General features: G+C 40.2%; 5 protein-coding genes across 9 annotated transcripts; 3 read left to right on the top strand and 2 right to left on the bottom strand.

The window, feature by feature from the left end:
- Window positions 1-721: 721 nt before the first annotated feature.
- LOC112277600 (uncharacterized) lies at window positions 722-3,625 on the top strand. 5 transcript variants are annotated; one of them, XM_024510137.3, is made up of 3 exons: window positions 733-1,133; window positions 1,356-1,971; window positions 2,735-3,625. In XM_024510137.3, the coding sequence occupies exons 2-3, from the start codon at window positions 1,503-1,505 to the stop codon at window positions 2,920-2,922; spliced, it is 657 nt and encodes a 218-aa protein (XP_024365905.1). In that variant the 5' UTR covers window positions 733-1,133; window positions 1,356-1,502; the 3' UTR covers window positions 2,923-3,625. The 5 variants fall into 5 exon arrangements, with proteins under 5 accessions (XP_090103632.1, XP_024365905.1, XP_024365902.1 ...); XM_024510134.3 differs by having other exon boundaries at window positions 748-1,222; XM_024510136.2 differs by having other exon boundaries at window positions 782-1,231.
- A 1,790-nt stretch (window positions 3,626-5,415) lies between these two features.
- On the top strand, window positions 5,416-8,191 carry LOC112277291 (aspartyl protease family protein 2). Its single transcript, XM_024509428.3, has 3 exons — window positions 5,416-5,891; window positions 6,019-6,484; window positions 6,581-8,191. Exons 1-3 carry the CDS (start codon window positions 5,632-5,634, stop codon window positions 7,409-7,411), a joined length of 1,557 nt encoding a protein of 518 aa, XP_024365196.1. The 5' UTR covers window positions 5,416-5,631; the 3' UTR covers window positions 7,412-8,191.
- A 3,380-nt stretch (window positions 8,192-11,571) lies between these two features.
- LOC141044922 (HIPL1 protein-like) lies at window positions 11,572-13,165 on the bottom strand. Its single transcript, XM_073531204.2, has 2 exons — window positions 13,038-13,165; window positions 11,572-12,888 (listed from the first exon to the last, which is right to left on the bottom strand). Exon 2 carries the CDS (start codon window positions 12,567-12,569, stop codon window positions 12,120-12,122), a length of 450 nt encoding a protein of 149 aa, XP_073387305.1. The 5' UTR covers window positions 12,570-12,888; window positions 13,038-13,165; the 3' UTR covers window positions 11,572-12,119.
- Window positions 13,166-15,400: 2,235 nt separating this feature from the next.
- Window positions 15,401-16,276, bottom strand: LOC112277239 (uncharacterized). Its single transcript, XM_024509343.3, has 2 exons — window positions 15,991-16,276; window positions 15,401-15,670 (listed from the first exon to the last, which is right to left on the bottom strand). Exon 1 carries the CDS (start codon window positions 16,191-16,193, stop codon window positions 16,020-16,022), a length of 174 nt encoding a protein of 57 aa, XP_024365111.1. The 5' UTR covers window positions 16,194-16,276; the 3' UTR covers window positions 15,401-15,670; window positions 15,991-16,019.
- A 1,822-nt stretch (window positions 16,277-18,098) lies between these two features.
- LOC112277297 (lysine-specific demethylase JMJ25) lies at window positions 18,099-19,535 on the top strand. The gene is made up of 2 exons (XM_024509434.3): window positions 18,099-18,450; window positions 18,608-19,535. The coding sequence occupies exons 1-2, from the start codon at window positions 18,247-18,249 to the stop codon at window positions 18,815-18,817; spliced, it is 414 nt and encodes a 137-aa protein (XP_024365202.1). The 5' UTR covers window positions 18,099-18,246; the 3' UTR covers window positions 18,818-19,535.
- The last annotated feature ends 741 nt before the right edge of the window (window positions 19,536-20,276 follow it).

The raw sequence follows: 20,276 nt of genomic DNA, 5'->3' as shown, positions 1-20,276 counted from the left end.
ATGCTCTCATTGGTGTCCAGACCTCACTTGAACGCCATCTGATGTACAAGAATGTCGAGATTGTTCACGCTTGGTTTGGAGTGAGCATGGGGACCAGGTTTTTCTCCTTTATAAAAATCGAGGTGCAGCCGAATCAGTGGTGCGATGCATGCGGGAAAAGTGTGGTCGAGTTCGCTGAGATGTAGACGATTCGAAGACATGTACACTCTACGGAAAGAGGCTTTTATTTTGGTCGGGCAGTGGCGAATTCCTTGAGGATTCCTACTTCCGCTGACATCTAAGCGTTTTACAACTGCTTCGTGGACACCGTTGCGTTTCCTTTGTGATGAGTCTTTCATTGGTGCTACAAGAGAAAGTTTTTTTAAAAAACAAATAAAAAATGGTTGAGAATTCTATCGATTGCGTCCCGGCGTTCATCCGCTAAGTGTTTGTTGCCTGGAGTCATCGATTTCGACGAATTCAGTAGTGCTCGGTAATATCTAAACGATGGACCAAGTCAACCTTGTCCAGGTTGTGAAACGATGCAAGCAGGGAATAGGAACGCGTGGCGTGCAAAATCCATCGTTGCTGCGACAGAAGTTCGGATATGGACGACGATTAAGACAATCGCTATGGATTCTGTTGGGTGTGAGGCGTGCCGACCCCACGCACTGCGTGATTGCCCCTGCTTTTTGATATTTTTACTCCGTACCGTTAATGCCCAGTCTTTGTGAATCTCGGTGGCACTGCATTGCAATGGGAGAGGAAGTTGAATTGTCGACTCTTGTCGCCCATGGGATCCGTTGCAATTTGAAATTGATGAAAGCTCGGTGTGGGCGTGTAATTACATTCCACATCCAGCGATGGTGGATAATGGTCTTGCTCATTAACTGAGCCGGCTGACTGCCTGCGTGTCTGGCTGCTAGGGCTTTATTATTAGTGGTGATGCACCGGGTTTGTGGGACTGTTTCGTTGATGAGACTTATTGAGCGGTTTCAAGAGCTTGCGGGTGACGGCGGTCGAGAAAGTGTTGAGGGCGACGGAGGAAGGGAGACGTGTGGGGTTAGTTGTAGTCTTTGGGGCTGGGAAGAGTTGTTGGACCATTGCTGTTACATGCCGCTTCTCCTTTGTCACTATCATGCACGGATTTGGTGGTGGGCACCTCGATCATCGGCTCACGTTTGAACTTCGTATACCGCCGATGGCTGGCTAGACTCCAGATATGTCAGATTGAGCAACCCTGGTGTGTCGAGTATGAATCAGATCTGAAGGTTTTGACGATTGTGTGTTTCTTTGCGTTTTCTGTTGAGTTGGTGGGTGTTTTGAGGAAGTATGACAATGGAGAGGCTCTGATCACTCGGTTTGTGATGGTGCAGCTGAGAGGATGAGTAGAGATCACGAGTCGGTGCGAGATAGGTGTACGATCCAAATTCTGTTTCCGCGAAGGGTGTCAACCCTGTTTGAAGAGCTGCTTTGAGTGGAAGGCAGCGTGAGGTTCTGTTGGATTGTAGTGTCCTGTATCCATGGCTACTAGAGCTATGGTGTCGTTGGTGATCCTACTCTTCCTGTCGTGTGCACCGCTCGTCCCGGCTCAAGTGCCAAGTCCAGCTCCTGCCGTGTTCACCCCTGTTGCACCGCCACCCGCCAAGGTCACGCCACCCATCGTCTGTACACTTCCGAACACCACAATGATCTCCCCCAACTACTGTAATGCCCATGACGAGCAGAGCATGGAGAATCAGACAGCAGTCTGTGACGGTTTCCTGACAATGTCCGTGGACATTCCTAGTGCAGAGTGTTGCACAGGTCTGAACAATGTCGCTTACAATCGCACCGCATGCATCTGCAAGAAGGCTTTCTATCCACCCACAAATCACAATGCGTCTCGGCAGCTAGGTCTCCCCAGGCTCTGTGGCGTGCGAACAGATCTATGCGGCCAGTGTCCCATGTTCACAGTCCCCAGTGGCTCCGGAGATTCTTCCAATCTAACTCGTAAGTATCAGTGGAGAAAATACTTTACTCTTTCGGTTACAGTATTAATCGTCTTGTATTGCTGTTATCTCGAACTCCATTGCATTCAACAGAGAATTCTAGTCTTTTCTTTTGTGGGTATCCGTCATGCTTATTCGTGTAAAGGATTGAACAACCTTCAGCATAGTTGTATGGCGATGAGTTGAATATTGTTGCACGAGTCGACAAGAATTTTCGTCACATGATCTCTCCGCCGGGTACCTTTGTTTCTTAATAATTTCATATAGACGTTTTGTCTAACTGTGATAGTATTATTCTTCAGCCACTATGACTTCTACAATCAATTTGTTCCCTGATAGCATGAATGACATTGTGGTATGAGGTCTTGTCCAGTAGTACTTGGGTTTAGCTGAACAAAGGGGGATTCCATCTACAAGGGAATCATGATCTCTTAGTCCTTAATGCCCTGTTTTTTTGGACAGCTTCTGCAAAAGTATTTCAATCGTGCAGTGTTCCTTTCTTTAGTCATTTTTTGACAACCTAGTATCCTGAATTTTCGCCTTCCCAGCTGCTAGTGGTTTGTTATGTTGAGCCGAATTACGGCGTCACAGAGACTCCGCTTTAGTACTTTTTTTTTAATTTTAGGGTCAATATTTGAGTTAGAATGTCAACATGCAGAGTCCCTGAAGGTCACCCCAGTCTAATCTCATTCTGCTGCCCTAATTCTAATGCCGTCCCAAGTCTGACTCCGTGATGATGATTCTCTGTGGCGCTGTTTGTGAAGCTCCCACACCTCGCCTGGCAGAGACGTCAACAGCTTCCACAGTGGGCGCGATTTCTATGGCGGTCATTTTTGGGGTGCTCCTGGTAGGCTTCATCGTCTTCTTCGGCTTAATGCTTATCAGGAAGCGAAGGGAAAAAAACAACGCCGCGGCGCCTTTTCAAGCCCCTCCACCAGGTGGGGCATTTTGAGTGACCGGTGTCTGAAGGTACTGCTCTTAATATGCACCTCCTCATTTAAATGAAGCAAGCGCTCAATCAGTGGCTTGTGCATTTGTCAAGCTTTTGTGGGGAACTCAATCACTTCTGCTCAGGAGGAAACAATGTACCAGGATTCCAAATGGATCCCTACAAAGATCCAACCTCTCCTCTTCCGGATCCGCAGATTGCTTGTGGCTCTGCCAGCATCCACTTAATGCTCAGTTCGCCATATCCTTACCGCAAGGAAGTATATGTGTCCGGTTACAGACCAGCCATGTAATCCCTCACAACCAGTTTTGCACAAAGCAGCATATAGCTCGTATGTTGTTGAGATTCTCCCTCATCTTTTTCCTACATAGATCATTCCTGTCCCTTTCTCACACTTCTGAGGCAGTGATTGGTGCCCGGCAGCTACACCCACTCTCGAGAATCCTTGAGTGAGACCATTTGAACTGAGACCAAGTCGGGGCATCTCTGGATTCATTTGCACCTTAGCGATGAGCACATTGAATGCCTCGAATCGGCAGAAGCTGGTATTTGAGGTCTTGCCTGGTAGCCGCAGCAGGACGAAGCTGCCCCTTACAGCATATCTGTGTTGTGTAGAGAAGAGGTTATCCCCTCTGATCATCATGTTTTTGTTCCGACCAACTACTTCAATGTAATGTTTGAATCTATTCATGACATCCCTTTTCTACTTCCAGCGTTCAGCAGTCTTTGGATTCGAGATCCTTTTCGTAGTTTCATGCCTTAGTCTCCAGCTTTAAGATAAATGCATGCCTGTAAACAATGTGTTTGCGGGTGCGTCTGTTTTATGATTAGCTTTTGCTTTTGTTTTGTGAATTGGCTTTGTGCTATTCTTTTAAAGTAGTGAAGCGCAGAATTATATGAAAGTGCTTTGGTTTAATAAACTTAGCGTAACTTGTTGAATCAAAATCCTGAGGTTGTAGGTAACGAAAATGTAGGAACATCAATTGCAATTGTTGATGGGAGGATTGCATACTGCACCTTCCATGCTTACCAAAAAATTTAAAATCGTGTTGAACACATGCCAGGGGTTATACATTAACAACCTTATAAATCACATGTCGAGACAAAAACATTAATAGTCGTGCAATTTTTCTAGTCCAAGAAACTTTTGAACATGAAATGCAACGAAAAATACCTTGGTACTTTGGATGCTGAGGAGGCGACATAATACAGATGATTGACAACCTAATACATCAATCACACCTTTATTCTGTAATTAGCACTTTTTTGAATACAAGGATCATTTGCTTATTTAGTTCCGGATTTCATAACGCAAAGCTGAAGAATAAACCCGAAAAATTCTAAGGTCAAAGCACAAAGTATGATAATGTGTTTTCAAATATCGCTTATGAACTTGTTCACCCTAACTTCGAAGAGTGATGAGTTTGTTTTTAGATGTGTCGACGTTCAATATACTTCTCCCATGAATGTTAATCTTTGGTTTTGACTGGAATAGTTGGCATATTTTAACAAAGATTCATTTCATGACAACTTTTTGTATCTCCTGTACTTGCTACACTAATTTCAAATCACCAGCATTGGAATAGAGGTTTTAAAGTGGAGACATAGATTGGAGAATAGACTTTGGAGAATCTTGCCATGAAAAAGAGTCCCTTGTGTAGCAATTTTCCGAAAAATGTATTGACTTCATGGAAATTTATATTCTTCCTTTACAATAGGATGCTGCCGAAGCAAAATGGAGGTCCAATCCAGTATAAAAATACTAAACCACATATTTCTACAATTTTTTGCCCAATCCATTGTCTTCACGACCACAGGTGTCTTCCTTAGTTTGATTTCAAATTACATTTTAACACTATTATAAATATAACACTTGACCCCAATGGTAAACAACCAATATTGAGTAAGCATGAACAAAGACAAAGTGATTGAGGATCCAAACAACAACAAGCTAAGAGAAAGAGTGAGACCATCCATAGTGGCAATCAAAGAAACGGAGCTGAGCCCAATCGATCACGAGCTGCGTGGTCGATCGATCTCACTTCATGATCAGTCCCACGAAGACTCCACACGCATCGTGCGAGTCTGGAAGGATATGCACAGCGAGATCGATCAAGTGTGGCAGATTCGGTGAATTGTGGGTGGTGATCAGATACGCCAACCACACGAGCTTGCACCAGTCTTTCAGTGCCGTGAGCTGGGTCTGTCTCGTGACCGGAACCGTGATCGATCCACGCCAACGTCGTGCTCGGTGCGGATCGAAGCCTTGACGATGCCGTGACTGATATGGACAGCACGTGCAGCTTGGCAATCTGGGGAAGAAGATCTCCCGGCAGGTTCATGAAAGTAACAGCGATTGACCGAACGGAGGGTTTGGGGTAGGTGCCGGCAGCCAAGCTCATGACTGGGCTGCATGTCTCCCTCTCTGACTCGATCCCATACCGTTGACTGCTTCGACGGTTCATGAAAATGGTGGTGAGGGTGTGGCCGGAACTTATTTCCATCACACATAGTACGTTGTTGCAACACTAGGCAAGGCCCTGTTCTCGCAGACTTGCTTGCAGGCGGTGTTCTTCATCCTTTGGCGACGGCGAAGTGAAAAGCTGGAACGTGGAGGGCATTTGAAATGCGTGTGAAACGATTCCCTTGTGTCGGTTTCGTGCGACGATCGTTGGATTCGCTTTAAAGGATCGATCAAGGAGGATTTTTGCCATGGCACTACTGCGGTTTCTGAGGCTGGAATTCTGCTCCAGCGAGTTCGTGTTTCTGGTGTTCGCGTTTTTGTTCCTTGTACCAGTGTCGGGACTGAAACGACAAGCCGCATCGGTAAACGAAACTGTAACTTTCAATGTCCTCGTAATGTCTAAGTTGAGACCCGATTCAAGTGGTCAGGCTTTCGAGGAACGAGCTGCGAGTCAAGTGGCAGCACAGAATGTTTCGCACGCCACTGCGCTTGCGAAAATCGTTCACAGGTATCGTTCATCACTTCTATCGGATCGGTTGCCCGGCAGCAATGATTTTTGTAAATCACGCGTTAACGCACACTCAGATGGCGATGATTCTGTGTGTGTACTGACAAGGGTGCCGCTTAACCTGCAGGAATTCCTTATCCTCCTCTGTCCAACATATAAACGCAAGCCGGCAGGAGCTAATGATCGAAACCATCTTGCGAGACGAAGCCCGATTCAGCTCAATTCTGATGCAGATTAATCGCCCAGTGAGTGGGGAGGTGAGGGGTACTCACAAACTCCACGTCGACCAACACCAGAGGAAAACTCCAGCGCAGGATTTTGAAGCGCCGATCTTCTCCGGATTAGCCTTCGGCACTGGAGAATACTTCGCAGTGGTTGGTGTGGGCACACCTCGGCGTGACATGTACCTCGTCGTTGACACGGGAAGTGACATCACCTGGCTTCAATGCGCCCCCTGTACCAATTGCTACAAGCAGAAGGATGCTCTGTTCAACCCTTCCAGCTCGTCGTCATTCAAAGTCCTCGACTGCAGCTCCAGTCTGTGCTTGAACTTGGATGTCATGGGATGCCTGTCAAACAAGTGCCTCTACCAGGTTCGCGACCAACATGCTCTGAAACCAAGCTCATGAACAAGGCTCCCTGTCGGGTCAACCCAATTATTCTGACTTTGCTGTTATGTGGGATTGCAGGCTGATTACGGCGACGGCTCTTTCACCATGGGAGAATTGGTCACCGACAATGTGGTGCTAGACGACGCGTTTGGGCCGGGTCAAGTGGTCCTCACAAACATACCTTTGGGATGCGGTCACGACAACGAAGGAACATTCGGCACCGCCGCGGGGATCTTGGGGCTTGGTAGAGGTCCTCTATCCTTTCCCAACAACTTGGATGCGTCGACCAGAAACATCTTTTCCTACTGCCTTCCAGACAGAGAAAGCGACCCAAATCACAAGTCGACGTTGGTGTTTGGCGACGCTGCAATCCCACACACAGCCACAGGCAGTGTCAAATTTATTCCCCAGCTAAGGAATCCTCGCGTCGCAACGTACTATTACGTGCAGATAACGGGCATCAGCGTTGGCGGCAACCTGCTCACCAACATCCCAGCGTCTGTGTTCCAGCTCGATTCGCACGGGAATGGTGGCACCATCTTCGACTCCGGCACCACGATCACGAGATTGGAAGCAAGAGCATATACAGCAGTCAGGGATGCGTTTCGTGCCGCGACAATGCACTTGACATCCGCGGCCGACTTCAAAATCTTCGACACGTGCTACGACTTCACGGGCATGAATTCCATCAGTGTGCCAACCGTCACGTTCCACTTCCAGGGCGATGTCGACATGAGGCTCCCGCCTTCCAATTACATCGTCCCGGTGAGCAACAACAACATCTTCTGCTTTGCGTTCGCTGCTTCCATGGGCCCTTCTGTCATCGGCAATGTCCAGCAGCAAAGCTTCCGGGTCATCTACGACAACGTCCACAAGCAGATCGGACTCCTCCCGGATCAATGTTCTTGAATCAACCTCTTCCACTGCAGTGACTCTCAACGGAAGATTGTTACAGTCTTGACACTAGTGAGCAACGCCTTTTTGTGAGCTTGATTGGGTTCACTGCTACGATTCTACCCCGTACCATTGTGCACATAAACCAACATTCAAGCTGCTTAGAAATACCAAACACGAAACCGAACGACCTTGTTTAAATTCGAGCCACCCACATTGACAGACGTGCAAAATGGCTGGCAGAATTAGATCCTGAAAAAAGCCATGCAATCAGCACGTTAATTTGGAGAGCTATGAAATGCTTGCAGATTATCACGTCCGTGGTGAGAGGGACGAGGCGACTCCGAAAGGCTTAGAACAATCCAACAATGTGAACTACTCCCAGGAAGAGTTAGAAACTTATTCCATTCCAGTCACTGAGCTGAAAAGTAGTTCTTTAGCAATTTGTCACCTCCTTTTAGAAAAAGCCTTTCACAATACATTCTTGAGTAATATTTCTTTTTCTACTACTTTTCTGGATGTGCTGTGAAGCAATGCACATTAGTCAGCATTTTGGAACCGAAAGATGTGGCTTTTGGCCTTTGCAAGTAGAAGTTAATATTTAGTTGCTTATTCTCTATCAATCTGGCACACCTCAAACTTGCATCCTCTAGTTTGAAGTGTAATAGAGGATGTCTAGAAAGTTTTAATTTTCTAAAGTAGAATTTTGTCACATGGTTATTCATATGCAACTTTCTTTAACCTTTTCAACTTTTCTAATTCATCATTTTCTGGACATATTTCACCATTTCATAATCACTACAATTTCATGTATATTTTTATTTTTCTAATGCAATGAAGGTACAAAAAGAGATAAATCAAGAGGCTATCTAAGTTATTGTTCTATTAAAGTATATTATTTAGTTAATTTTTTAAAAAGAAAATATTCTTGATTAAAATGTTTCTTAGTTGAAACTAAAATACATAAACGATGGATGTATAAGAAATAGGAATCTTCAATCAATTGGTTTGGTTTTAAAAATAAAATACTATAAAAGATTAAATATATAAAAGAAAGTATACAAATAAGTAATTTGATAGATCTTTATAATAATACATAATTTTGAAAATACCATTAATTATATTAATAAATTATACATCTAAATAAGTATTCTAAAAAATATAGAATATGAATTCTTATATAAACTTTTAATTGTTTTTTTTTCTTTTCTTTTCTTTTAGGATTAGTTTTGAAAAACATAAAAATATAGTACTACAATAAATTTATTAAAAGATAAATACAGCAAATCATTTTATGTTTAGTTTTTAAAATTATAATCCTATTATTATTAAAATTAATCTAAAATTTAATTAGAGATTAAGAATTTAGATTCTTAATATTAACATCTATTATTAATTTTTTGAAAAAACTTACATAAATTTTGTTCTAAAGGCAAATCATCTTAATTCTTGTAACTATAATATATCCACATTATCAAAATAAGCTTCATTTATCTATAATTTTAATTAGCTTCATTTATTCATTCTACCTTTCCATTGTCTAATTTGTTATATACTAAAACACTACTTTGGTGCTTGGTTGTTACAAACAAAGAATATAGCTCTTAAAAATGGATGCATATATGTAAGTGATTCTAGAGTCATGATTTATATCATGATATTAGTACAATTCTAAAAGAAAGCTTAGCAAACTACATTACTTCTAGATAGTTATTAGCATCATTAAGCAATGTTCTTATAAATAATATCAAAGAAAAAAAAGAATACAAAGATGGCAAATAGATCTTATTATGGAGTATAGAAGTCAAACAAGCTCAAAGGCTTGACAAATTATTATGTCTTAGAAGCTGAAGGTCTCTAGTCTCTTATAAAAACCAAAAATAAACTTATTATTTTTTATAGCTACAATTGATGGTGAGGCAATTCCAAAAACTATTTTTAAAAAGAAGAAAGGTAAAATGTGTAAGATACTTATTATATTAGTACAAAATGATCTTATTGATGCTATGGAAACATGAATTTATCTTATAATTGCTTAGAAGGCATTGAAGGATACATTTCAACAAGGAAATTAATCTTAGGTTCTCTAATTTATAAGAAAACTACAAAATATTAGACTAAAGAAGGAGGCTTGATAAAAGGCTACTTGAAGAAGTTTGATATATCAAAAATAAATTGATATGCATAGGAGAGAGAGTAAATAACCATAGAACTAACCATAGAATTTTTAGAATTTTTTATATTATCACTTTGTGATTCTTTTGGAATATCAAATAAATTTTAATCTAAAAATATACAATCTATAATAAAAATATTTAAAAAATATACAATTGCCTCTACTTACTCCTATCCATAGCTTACAAAGACCTATTTGTACAAATAAAATTATTAGACTAATCAACAAAATATATTCTTCAAGAATAAGCATTGCATCTATAAAATTGAAAGATTTTAGGATCCTAATTTTGGAGATTCTAGATGAATGTACATCATATCTAAAAGTAGTTAAGAACAATGAATGGATAGCAATTATGAAGAAGAAAATATCTTCAATTTTCAATTTTAAAAAAATAAAATGTAGATTATTTTAAAGATAAAGAATTAATTAAAAAAAATAATTATATAATTTAAAGAAAGATAATTTTAAAATTATAATTAAGTTAAAACAAAGATTGATGGTATGTGGTTTTAACAAACAAAGATTTAGATTTTTTTGGATATTTTTGCACTAGTTATATAGTAGTCTATTATACAAGATATTAGTGCACTATCTATAAAATTCAAATTAACAATAAAGCAAATAGAGATTGTTATAGCTTTCTTAAATAAACATATCAAAGATAAAGTACTTATAGAAATTCTACCAAGCTTTTTTAGATTTAAAATCTATTTAAAATATATAGACTAAATAGGACTTAACATACTTTGAAATAAGCATTGCAAGTATGATATTAAAGAATCAATTCTTGACTACTCAACTATAAATCATATAAGGGTGAGTTAGATTGAAATTTATATTATTTAATAGAGAATAGAAAGTATATTATTATTTTGATCTATGTGGATTGCATATTCATTACTAGTAATAATAAATAAAAAATTAAGAACCTCTAAAATAACTTAATAGCTAATTTTGATATGATAGAACTTATAGAAGCATTTCACTATTTAGGGACTAAAAGTATTCGTCATTCAACTCTAAGAGGTTATACATATATTAAATAGGCTATATTGATAAGTTATCAAATAAATTTGTAATTAATTAATAGAATACATTAAACTTACCAATAGACCTTGGATGAAGATTGAAAAGAACAACAAAAACCAAACAAATATGTATACAACTACATAAGTTAGAAATAAGCTACAAAACACGTCTTATATTATTTAAAGTAAATAGTTATTTTTTTCTATTTTAGATTGAATTTTTATCCAAAAATAATAATAATAATTGGATAAGATAGGAAAAATCACTTTTTTTCTTCAACACCAATATACTTCAAGAGTTGGAATGTCACATCAAGAAGATGATTTAATTCCAATTTATATAAATTAATCCAATCATTGGATTTTAGAAGAGTATTATTATAGCAAAGTATGTATTTTAAAAAGATTGAAAAGTAAATATAGAAGGAATCCCAATTAGAGCTACATAATAATAGAATGTAGTATGTAGATATTGCTTCATTTGAAGTGAGAGGAATCAATAGTCCTCAGAGAGATTTTTGACACAATAAGGATTGTTTGAGTGAAGAATTGTGACTTGATGGGATTATAAATGAATGTCAATTGAAAAAATTTGAGGATTCCATCATAGGAATCAATCCTACTTGTTATGTTAAGAAATATGAGGAATAAGTTAAAAGAACTTATCTATATGTACCCATATTTTTTAAAATTTATTCTATACTTTAAATTTAATATTCTATATATGATTTGACATAAATAATTTGATCAAATCTAGTAGCCAAGTTCCATATGCAATAGGTTTAGCTTTCATCATTCCAAATCAAAGAAATTATTGAATATATGCTTGACCTAGTTGAAATATTATTACCACACATTTGAACAAGATTGCTTTGATGCCTTTTTTTAATACTAATGATGCTAAGACCACCTTTACAAAATTTACAATAAATAGACCATGCTACTTTAAACAATACTAAGAAATAATATTTTTTTACAAAAAGAAATTAACCATAGATTTAAATTTTTGAATAGTCTTTACAAATTTAATCTAAAGAAATATAACAAGAAGAATAGAATGTTATTTATAATGATAGCTCAACTTGCCACATTGATTTTGGTAGAATATCAATAGTCTAATTTTTGTATCATTTTGTTAGAATGGTCCACATCGAATGGGCTCACTCACCAAGAAAGTTGTCTATAAACAAGCGCATTATCTTCCCCAACGGCATGTTAAGATTCTGTGCGTTGTTCAAAGGGTCGTCGTAGTAACCTCCTTTTCTAAGGGGTAGCACAACTGCTTGTCATTAAGACCAAACCACAATTCTACACAATGGTGGTTCTCGTATGAGAGCCCGTATGAGAAGATTCTCCTCACTTCGTTGGGACTTGCTTGCAGCGCCTGCTTCGATTAGGCGGTCAACAACACAATCGTTACTATGAAGTTCAATGAGACCAGGAGAAAGAGATCATCGTGAGGATGGTCGATTCAAATTACCTTGCCAAGCGTGACTCTTGTAGCGTTGACGGTGTATTATGCCACAATGGCAGACCAGGTGCACGATTTCGAGACATTGCTATACCGATTGACGCTGCTACACCCGCAGACCCTCCTTGCAATCGAGAAACTTGATTGTAACACAATTGTAGGAAATGAAAAACCTGCTGTTGCCCATGAGAACATGCCCATGAGGCCCAACTCGCTGTTCCTCTTCGTTCGGAAACAAATGTTCGAAAACAGTTTCGAGTATTTGGTGGTGAGGGGCTTCCCTGAGCCCGGCTCGAAAATGGTGGCCATGTACATGGGCCTGGCTTGTGTGTTCAAAAAGACGCGGTCGGAGTCATCCGGGTGCGGGATTAGATTCAAAAAGTATCCTTTCTGTGCATCTTCCAGCTTCGTCAGGCATATCCCAGCCGGAGGGTTGTGGACTATGAGCTGTGGAACCTTCAAGGGTGTCCCGCTGAAGCTGAAACTCGCTGTCATGCTGGACGGCGGCGCTGCGCCTACGGAGAATGTCTTGTCGTTGCTGTAAAATTTATTGAGCGCAGTTGAGGGCCTTTGAGCTACTGTTGCCAATGTATTGAAGACCAGGCTCGAATGAGAAGTTTGTGATGTTCACATTGGGAAGCATGGCATTGTGCTCGCGAACCAGCCGCCTTTCTCTCCAGAAGGTCAACTTTGCACGGGGAAGCAGCAGTCATGGGTCAGAGCACTTGCACTTGACGTCGGGACCGATCTTCTTGATCACTTCAAACCCCACCCATCCCTTCGTCCACGAGCAGTTCATCCCTGATCTTAACATCTGCCAAGAGTCGACCAAATCAAATGTGATTGAGCAAACAGGGTCCTAAAACGAAAGCACGCCAAGGAACGCACATAAGAGCTTGCAAGTTGTACTCCACAAATTGCAACCCTTCTCGTCTCATTGCTAGAAGCACAATGCCAGAATACCTTCAGCAAATCCATCGTAATTGACAACACTAGTGCGTTCCGGGAGGCTTTCCAATTTACGGACTGTGAAGATTTACTCTTCGCCATCCTGGTCGACAGAAGCAAAAATGAATAAACAAAAAAAAAGCACATTAAACAGAGATGATGCAGTTAAAGTCTAACAACAGATATCTTTGCTACTTCATAAACGTTAAACTCCCGGCCTCAGAAGTTCGTTTTAAGAAAAACACTTTCAGACTTCTTGGTTAAAACCTCGATCACATGTTTTCTAGAAATCCACTGAGGGCAATCATCTTCCAAGCCGTCAAGTTGAGTCAACAGGAGGATTTGCAATGAGTCGTCCTCATCGGGGGGCTGCACGTAAGCGACGCTGTGTGCATGTCTGTGCTTCACATGTTGCCGGCACAAAGTTTTATGCATGTGTCATGTATGTAACACCTCAAATTCTATCAAGTTTATATATATATATATATATACACATACAAGACCAGGCTACAAGCACATCAGTCCACAAGCATCCCAAGTTCCTATACACCCCAAGTTGCTATAGGCACATCCAAGTTCCTATACACCCCAAGTTGCTATAGGCACATCCAAGTTCCTATACACCCCAAGTTGCTATAGGCACATCCATTATGTCTATACACATTTAGACTACAAGCACATCCATTATGTCTATACACATTTAGACTACAAGCACATCCCAAATTGCTTTACATTCCAATTTGCTTTATATCCCAAATTGCAACACTCACACCCATTATGTCTATACACACTCAGACTACAAACACATCCCAAGTTGCTATACACCAAAATTGCCCCAAATTGCTATACACCAAAATTGCCCCAAATTGCTATATGCACACCCATTAGCGTTCTTGTAGCACATCAGTCCACATAGCATCCCGCAAGCTTCAGGCGCGAGTGCGTAAAAATGAATCAATTGATTGGTTTTTTTGAGTGCGTGATCACTATCCAGGTAACCCAAACCATATGTCGCTTACCACCCCATCGCCCGTGCATCCAGTCGGCCTTCCGCTAGTGATCACGCACTCGCGCCTGAAGACCCTACCCTCGCAGAACCCACGGCGCCTGCAACCGCACGCACCACCTGCTCCCCAACCCCGTTGCCGGAAGGCCAACGTCATGGTCGGGGGTTGATCCGATCGATGGGCTTGGTTGATGTACAGCCCAGTCAAGACCTGGTTCCGGACTCACACGGCCAACAGCTAGCGGTTGCGGGAATTTCGAAAAGGAAGGCGGGGCAAATGTAATGCAATTGGGCGGTAGGATTCTGCAGGTGCAGGCAGTGGAGCACTGGGATAGGTTCGAGCTCCAGTTTGGTTGCGTTCAGGGCGACAAGCGAGTGCAAGAAGGTGAGCTTTCCGTTGCTGCAAATGCTGGACTCCATGTCAGGTGCGCGTGGATGCTTGCACACCTGAGGTGCACCTTGGAGTTTGCGCGGTTTGCGCGCGCGAACTTCGACGTGCAAGGGCAGGGGGGGGGGGGGGGGGGGGAGAGGGTAGGTCAAATTGGGATAGCGAGGACGAGATATCAGCGCCGATGGGCCCGGCGCTGCGGTAGCCTAGGTGCGGGAATTTGACAGCCGCCTCGATCATTTGGAAGAGCGCAACGCTCTTAACCTTGTGGTCCAGGGTTTGGGCCCTCTGGGGTGGCGCGCAATCTATGTCGAAACAGTTTTTAATTTATTTCACATTCCCCGCTTTCTGTTTTCTCGTTCCCTATGTTGAAACGCTAAACAATCTCAAAAAAAGATAGAAATTATTGAGTTCATTTGATTAAATTCGAGTAGGTGTGACAGAAAATTTAACACCATCAAAAATGTATCAACATGGGGCAGCAAATGAAATCGTTGACTTCAACTCGTTAAACCAAATTGCAACGAAAACAATCATACAAAGTAGCTGCATAATCATGGTAAGAAACAGAAGATATCACAACAGGTTTAATAATATACATTTGGAGTAAGAGAGGTAATCTCTTTAATAAAAGGTGTGAGAAATCAACTACTGGACTCTACACCATGTATTAAATTTCTACAATATGTGATGCGTATCACACTTAGTTGACCAAATTGTAACTGGAAATTACGAAGACAGTTAGAAAGTCTTCTTCCGAGTTTATATGCTGGACAGAAATGGCTCGTTAGATTAACATAAATTACTTGTGAAATAAGCATCCAACTGATACCAGGAAAGTGGAGATGCAAAAGAGGTACGAATTGCCCTGGTTTCAGCAAGAGATTCAGCAAATGAATTAGTACATCATGTCTACCTGGAATGTAGAAACAATTGTAGAAATCAGACTTAGATTAACAGTTTGCAGAATCTTAGCGAGGAGAATGCACAATAACAAGCAGTTTAATTATGGAGAAAACCCTATCTGAGGGCAATGTTCAATTGCAGTAGTTGCAAATACATCTGATGAACCTTATGAATAAACACTCTTCCATAGCATTGGTTCCCAGACGGCTGATCAGAAATCTCATCCTATGCCCAAGTCCGACCAGATGCAGCATGCATGCGTGAACAAGTACAACTGGTCACCTGGACCAACCCCGCAAGAGGTTTCGATCCTCATCCTCTCTACATCTCCAAAAAGCGTTGCTGTCTCTGCGAATACAACAAAGAAATCTGTGAGTGCGTAACCAAAGCATTTTTCACATTTCGACAGCACAAAGAAACTTCATAAAGATACTCAATGAAGCGAATTTTTCCATGACACAGAAAACCCCAGGCGAAGCCGGCACACGACGCGGAAAGAGCGTGTGCAAATTCTCTCTACTGCCACAAATCTCCTCCTCTAAAAACTATAACAAGCTTTTCGAAAAAAATTCATAAACTCAACACATTCACCCTTAAACCCTAAGACAGAGGGCTCAAACTCCTTTGATCAGAACGAACAAAACGAAAGTATGGCCACATCTGCTAACCCGAAAGAGAAGTGGCGCTAAAACCACGTCTACTTCATCTTAGCTTCAGTGAAGAGCACATGCTTGTTGACGACGGGATCATATTTGCGCATCTCAAGCTTAGTGGTGAGCTTCCGGGGATTCTTCGGCTTCACGTAAAAGAACCCGGTGCCTGCGGCGGAAATGAGACGCACCAAAATAGATCCTCCCTTCGCCTTCGCCATTCCTGCTTCCGGACGTGCACAATTGCGAGCACAATACTTTTAATTCTATGATCTACGATTGAAACTGAAACTCTAAAACCCTAAACCCTGTTGCATTGAAGACCTCGAAGGCAGCTATGGCGTTACTAGGTCATCGCCGAACTTGCCCTTCTCGTTGACGTAAAACATCCATTTCTAAGCTTTTCATTCTTTTTATATGATTTATCATTCATCCTTTTCGTTCTTCGTGTTCTTGACTTTCCTCGTGAAAGTGGTGACCTGCTGTTGCAGGTCGCTTGGAAATTGGTCTTCAGAATCGTCAAATTAGGTTTTACATATCGCATTGTGTTTCAGTTTGGCTTGAAATCTAAACATTTCATGCTATCAAACATCTATTTATTCTAATATCACGATTTTTTAAGTTAGAAAATGGTTGACATGTAAATAAATTTAATTAAAGTCCTCTATCAAAACAAGTAACTAAGATTATCAGCTCAATTTATTTTATTAAATACTATAAGGGTTGTTTATTGAACTTTTAGAAATTTCATGTAGAACTTCTTTATTTTGATTTTCTTTCCAAAATTTATACTTTTTTTGGTTGACTTCAAAAGATATGTTAAAGAGACATGGAAATTTTTATTTTAAATTTTTGAAAAAGTTTTCAACACCAACATTTCAATATATTTATTGTCTTTACAAATTTTTATTCTGTGAATACTGCGAGTTAAATATTTAATCACAAGTTCATGACAAAAAAAAAAAAAAAGAAAAAAGAAAAAAGAAAGAAGAAGTTCACTATGTGTTATTTTTGTAACTTTAATGCCATAGATCAATATTGTGTGACAGATTAAATTTTAAAGCTCGAAATTATAAACATGATCGGTATAACAATAGAATCAAAATCAGAATTTATTGTGTTATATTCCACTGAAAATAAGAGCTGTTTATTATCAATTACTAATATTAGCATAAACAATATAAGAATATAATAAAAATATCAATAGTAGTCCAACAGTTTTTTTGATTATATTTTTACTAGCAAGAAAAAATTAAAAATTGATAAAAATACAAATAAACAACTTATTTAAGTTTATGTACTGATTTGTTATAAATAAATCAAACTACATTAATAATTTTGTTATCAAATATGTACTAACACTTGTTTTTGAGATAGTATAGAAAAAAAAAATAACAAATCACAAATATTTGGTTTGAAAATGAAGAATTACAAAAATAAAATGAATTCATCAGCCAAATAAACTCCAACAATATATTTTTATGGATATTTTTAAAATTCAAACCGAGCCATACTATACACAACTGAAACTGATGAACAAGACTTGGATATTTTGGTTGGTAAATAACACATGAGTAATGAACTTACACTTCATTATCTTAAAACACTAAAAAGATGGGAGCTAAAAAAATGCTTATTTTTAAAGAAATAATGAACAATAAGAATGGTGAAAACTAAGCTTGTCGTCTTCAACTCCTTGTTAGATACATCTCGTTGATTCCGTATTAAAAACAGAACAAATTTAGACATTACCGACATTCATGTTAATTATAGATGTCCATATAAACTTCATTCATTCAACCTGAAATCACACAAACAAGATGTGACAAATAACAAAACAAAAATTAAACAAATTTTGAAAAATCGCAGGCAATCCAATACTTTAAGTATTGAGTGGTCCTCTACAAAAACATGATGACCTTTTACACACTTATTTAAAGTTTCAGAGGGAAAAAGAAGATCACCAAATCCCACAAGAAACACTACAAAACACAAGTGGAATTAAGTTCCAAAGAAATATATCAGGAAAAAAAAAAAAAAAAAAAAAAAAAAAAACACTTATCACCAAAACCCAATGCAGTGCACATGCATGCAGCAAAGAAAGAGTGTAGGCCGACAATGTCGTTAATTTAGAAGCTTGGACTAGGAACGGGCTTCAACCTCTTTTCCCTGTCCTGCATTGGAAAATACATGCTGGGGTTGAGAAATTTATTTGAGCCGTCCGGGTGAAAGAGTTGATGATTAGTGAGGTGGAGGTCATTTTAAGTACCAAAAATGATGGGGAGAAGACTGCAATCCCGATCAGTCTTGCTCACGTGTTGGGTGTTGGGTGTTGGTAGCCTCACGAAGACGCGATTGGCTGCTCTTGGAGCTGACGGCCCCAAATTAGGCCCCAAATCTTACATTGCGAATGGAATGCGAGAGGAGCTTAGACGTGGCGATTCAGTAACAAGATTTCACTGCGACATGACTGATGCGGTAAGCTAGGTGTAACGAGGATGCACAGTGATGTTCAGAGTGCATTACCCTGTCGCTGTTTTGTTATTTGTGTTGGTCAGGTGGCTTTTCGTCCAATTTCAAGATATGCAATGAGAGTCATTGGTGATTTCGCATTGATTTTGTTGAGTTTGGACAGGTCAATGTGCTCTCTCATGCATGCGAAGCAATATTCAAGCCCTATGTGAGACAAAAAATAAAGAAACTTTGTACCATTTATCGAGGGACTGTCAATGAGCAAGAAGTTGAAGCACTCGCTAGGAAGGTCTCTGCGAAATTGAGAAATGTTGATAGGGACATAGCGATTGCAGATGGAAACATCTGTACACATGCATGGGTCAGGTTGTAAGGCGTGGTGGGTGGGTCACACTTTCTCCGAATAAGGTGCACACATTGAAGGGTGGAACACTGCGGCCAGTTTGCTGGGGAGGATGTTGTGCGAAACCGCTGAGCAGCGGTTCGGACATGGGGCGACACAAGAGCGCGGGTTTTCGTGATCCGCCAGGTAGTCTCCTGCAAACATCAAGCAAGCTTGAGAGGGCGTGGCGATTTGTTCATAGGGCACGGTCGACGGGCGGTAGTAGTCTCGTGACGCAAACTCGAGGACATCGGCGGCAGCGGATTAGGATTAGGAAGTCATCTGCTTCCACATCCGTTGTAGTTTAGATGGTTAGGAAGTGGAGAGGCGGAGCGGAGGTGGAGCGGAAGCAATGGCTGCGACGTGATTGCGAATAGGTTTAGCTTAGCAGCGCACAATCTTCTCTTAATGTAGTATTAGCAGCTAGTTACGAATATCAAGTTTACAGAACTAGGTCTTGACTACACCCCTGCCTCATACAATCAATGTGCAATAACCATTTTTGCGTGAACATGAGGCACCAATGTCAATAGCCAAGGGCACTGCTTCCTCGATGACGGAGCACTGCCCCCATACTAGTCACACCTCACCAATCCGAAAAAAGCGAGAGTACCCTTTTTTGATTGGTATGGAGTAGAGTGTAATATTACTGGCCAGACGCCCGTGCAACCTGCTCCCTAACATATCAGGGATAATACAGCCCAGTCGACATGCAATACTGACTTATGATAGGTGACGTTTTCTACCGAGGAACTTCTCATTATTGATGCGATTTGTGAACAAACAGCGCAACTCACGGTTGTAGGATTTATTCCCAACAAAAGTCCAAGACAAGCTACATTCAAAGAATGGGCATTCTCAACCTTATATAGTTCGATCCAGTCTTGCTCCATCACAAGGGAAAGCTTTTTTTAAATCACTTTTACCTTTCTAGAGGAGGTACAACATGCCCTCCGATCGACCTATAGATTTGAGAGAAGAGAGATTCCCTTTACTACATGGAGTCCACACTATTTTGCAACCAATCCAGAAACCTGTAAATTCCTAAACTACATGGTGTGGATTCAATTCTAGGATTCAGCCAATATCTTAGACATGAATAATGTCTAAAGATTATAGCATCTAAGCTCAGCCAAGTATTATTTGTCGAGGAAGAGTCTTTGTGCACATGCAAGACTACATACCCTAGGATTAAGATAATTATTAATGACATTATTTCAAAAGTATTGGATAAGATTAGTATTCCAAGTCCAATCCTAAATACACCACTCTACCACAAAGTTTTAGTGTCTAGATGCTCCAATCAATGCACGAAGTGTAGAGGCATAGGCTACATATCCATAGAATGTAAAAGGCCTTACTTACAATAAACAATAGAAAGAAATAGAAGATAGCAATAGTGATATGACTTAGACTATTATAGAATCAACCAATAAATAGTCGATCTAAA

The sequence above is a fragment of the Physcomitrium patens genome, chromosome 25 (assembly GCF_059467195.1).
Source record: "Physcomitrium patens ecotype Gransden chromosome 25, ASM5946719v1, whole genome shotgun sequence".
NCBI classification, from domain to species: Eukaryota; Viridiplantae; Streptophyta; class Bryopsida; order Funariales; family Funariaceae; genus Physcomitrium; species Physcomitrium patens.
This window is presented reverse-complemented; position numbering and strand designations above follow the sequence as displayed.

What these genes read in the sequence shown, in the direction of transcription:
- LOC112277600 (XM_090247506.1), top strand. Translation starts at nt 1,503, where the DNA reads ATGGCTACTAGAGCTATGGTGTCGTTGGTGATCCTACTCTTCCTGTCG. An exon ending in AGATTCTTCCAATCTAACTC is followed by an intron (nt 1,972 to 2,734) that starts GTAAGTATCAGT and finishes CTGTTTGTGAAG; the next exon opens with CTCCCACACCTCGCCTGGCA.
- LOC112277297 (XM_024509434.3), top strand. Translation starts at nt 18,247, where the DNA reads ATGATGGGGAGAAGACTGCAATCCCGATCAGTCTTGCTCACGTGTTGG. An exon ending in ACTGCGACATGACTGATGCG is followed by an intron (nt 18,451 to 18,607) that starts GTAAGCTAGGTG and finishes GAGTTTGGACAG; the next exon opens with GTCAATGTGCTCTCTCATGC.
- LOC112277239 (XM_024509343.3), bottom strand. Translation starts at nt 16,193, where the DNA reads ATGGCGAAGGCGAAGGGAGGATCTATTTTGGTGCGTCTCATTTCCGCC.
- LOC141044922 (XM_073531204.2), bottom strand. Translation starts at nt 12,569, where the DNA reads ATGACAGCGAGTTTCAGCTTCAGCGGGACACCCTTGAAGGTTCCACAG.
- LOC112277291 (XM_024509428.3), top strand. Translation starts at nt 5,632, where the DNA reads ATGGCACTACTGCGGTTTCTGAGGCTGGAATTCTGCTCCAGCGAGTTC. An exon ending in CTTGCGAAAATCGTTCACAG is followed by an intron (nt 5,892 to 6,018) that starts GTATCGTTCATC and finishes CTTAACCTGCAG; the next exon opens with GAATTCCTTATCCTCCTCTG. An exon ending in CAAACAAGTGCCTCTACCAG is followed by an intron (nt 6,485 to 6,580) that starts GTTCGCGACCAA and finishes GTGGGATTGCAG; the next exon opens with GCTGATTACGGCGACGGCTC.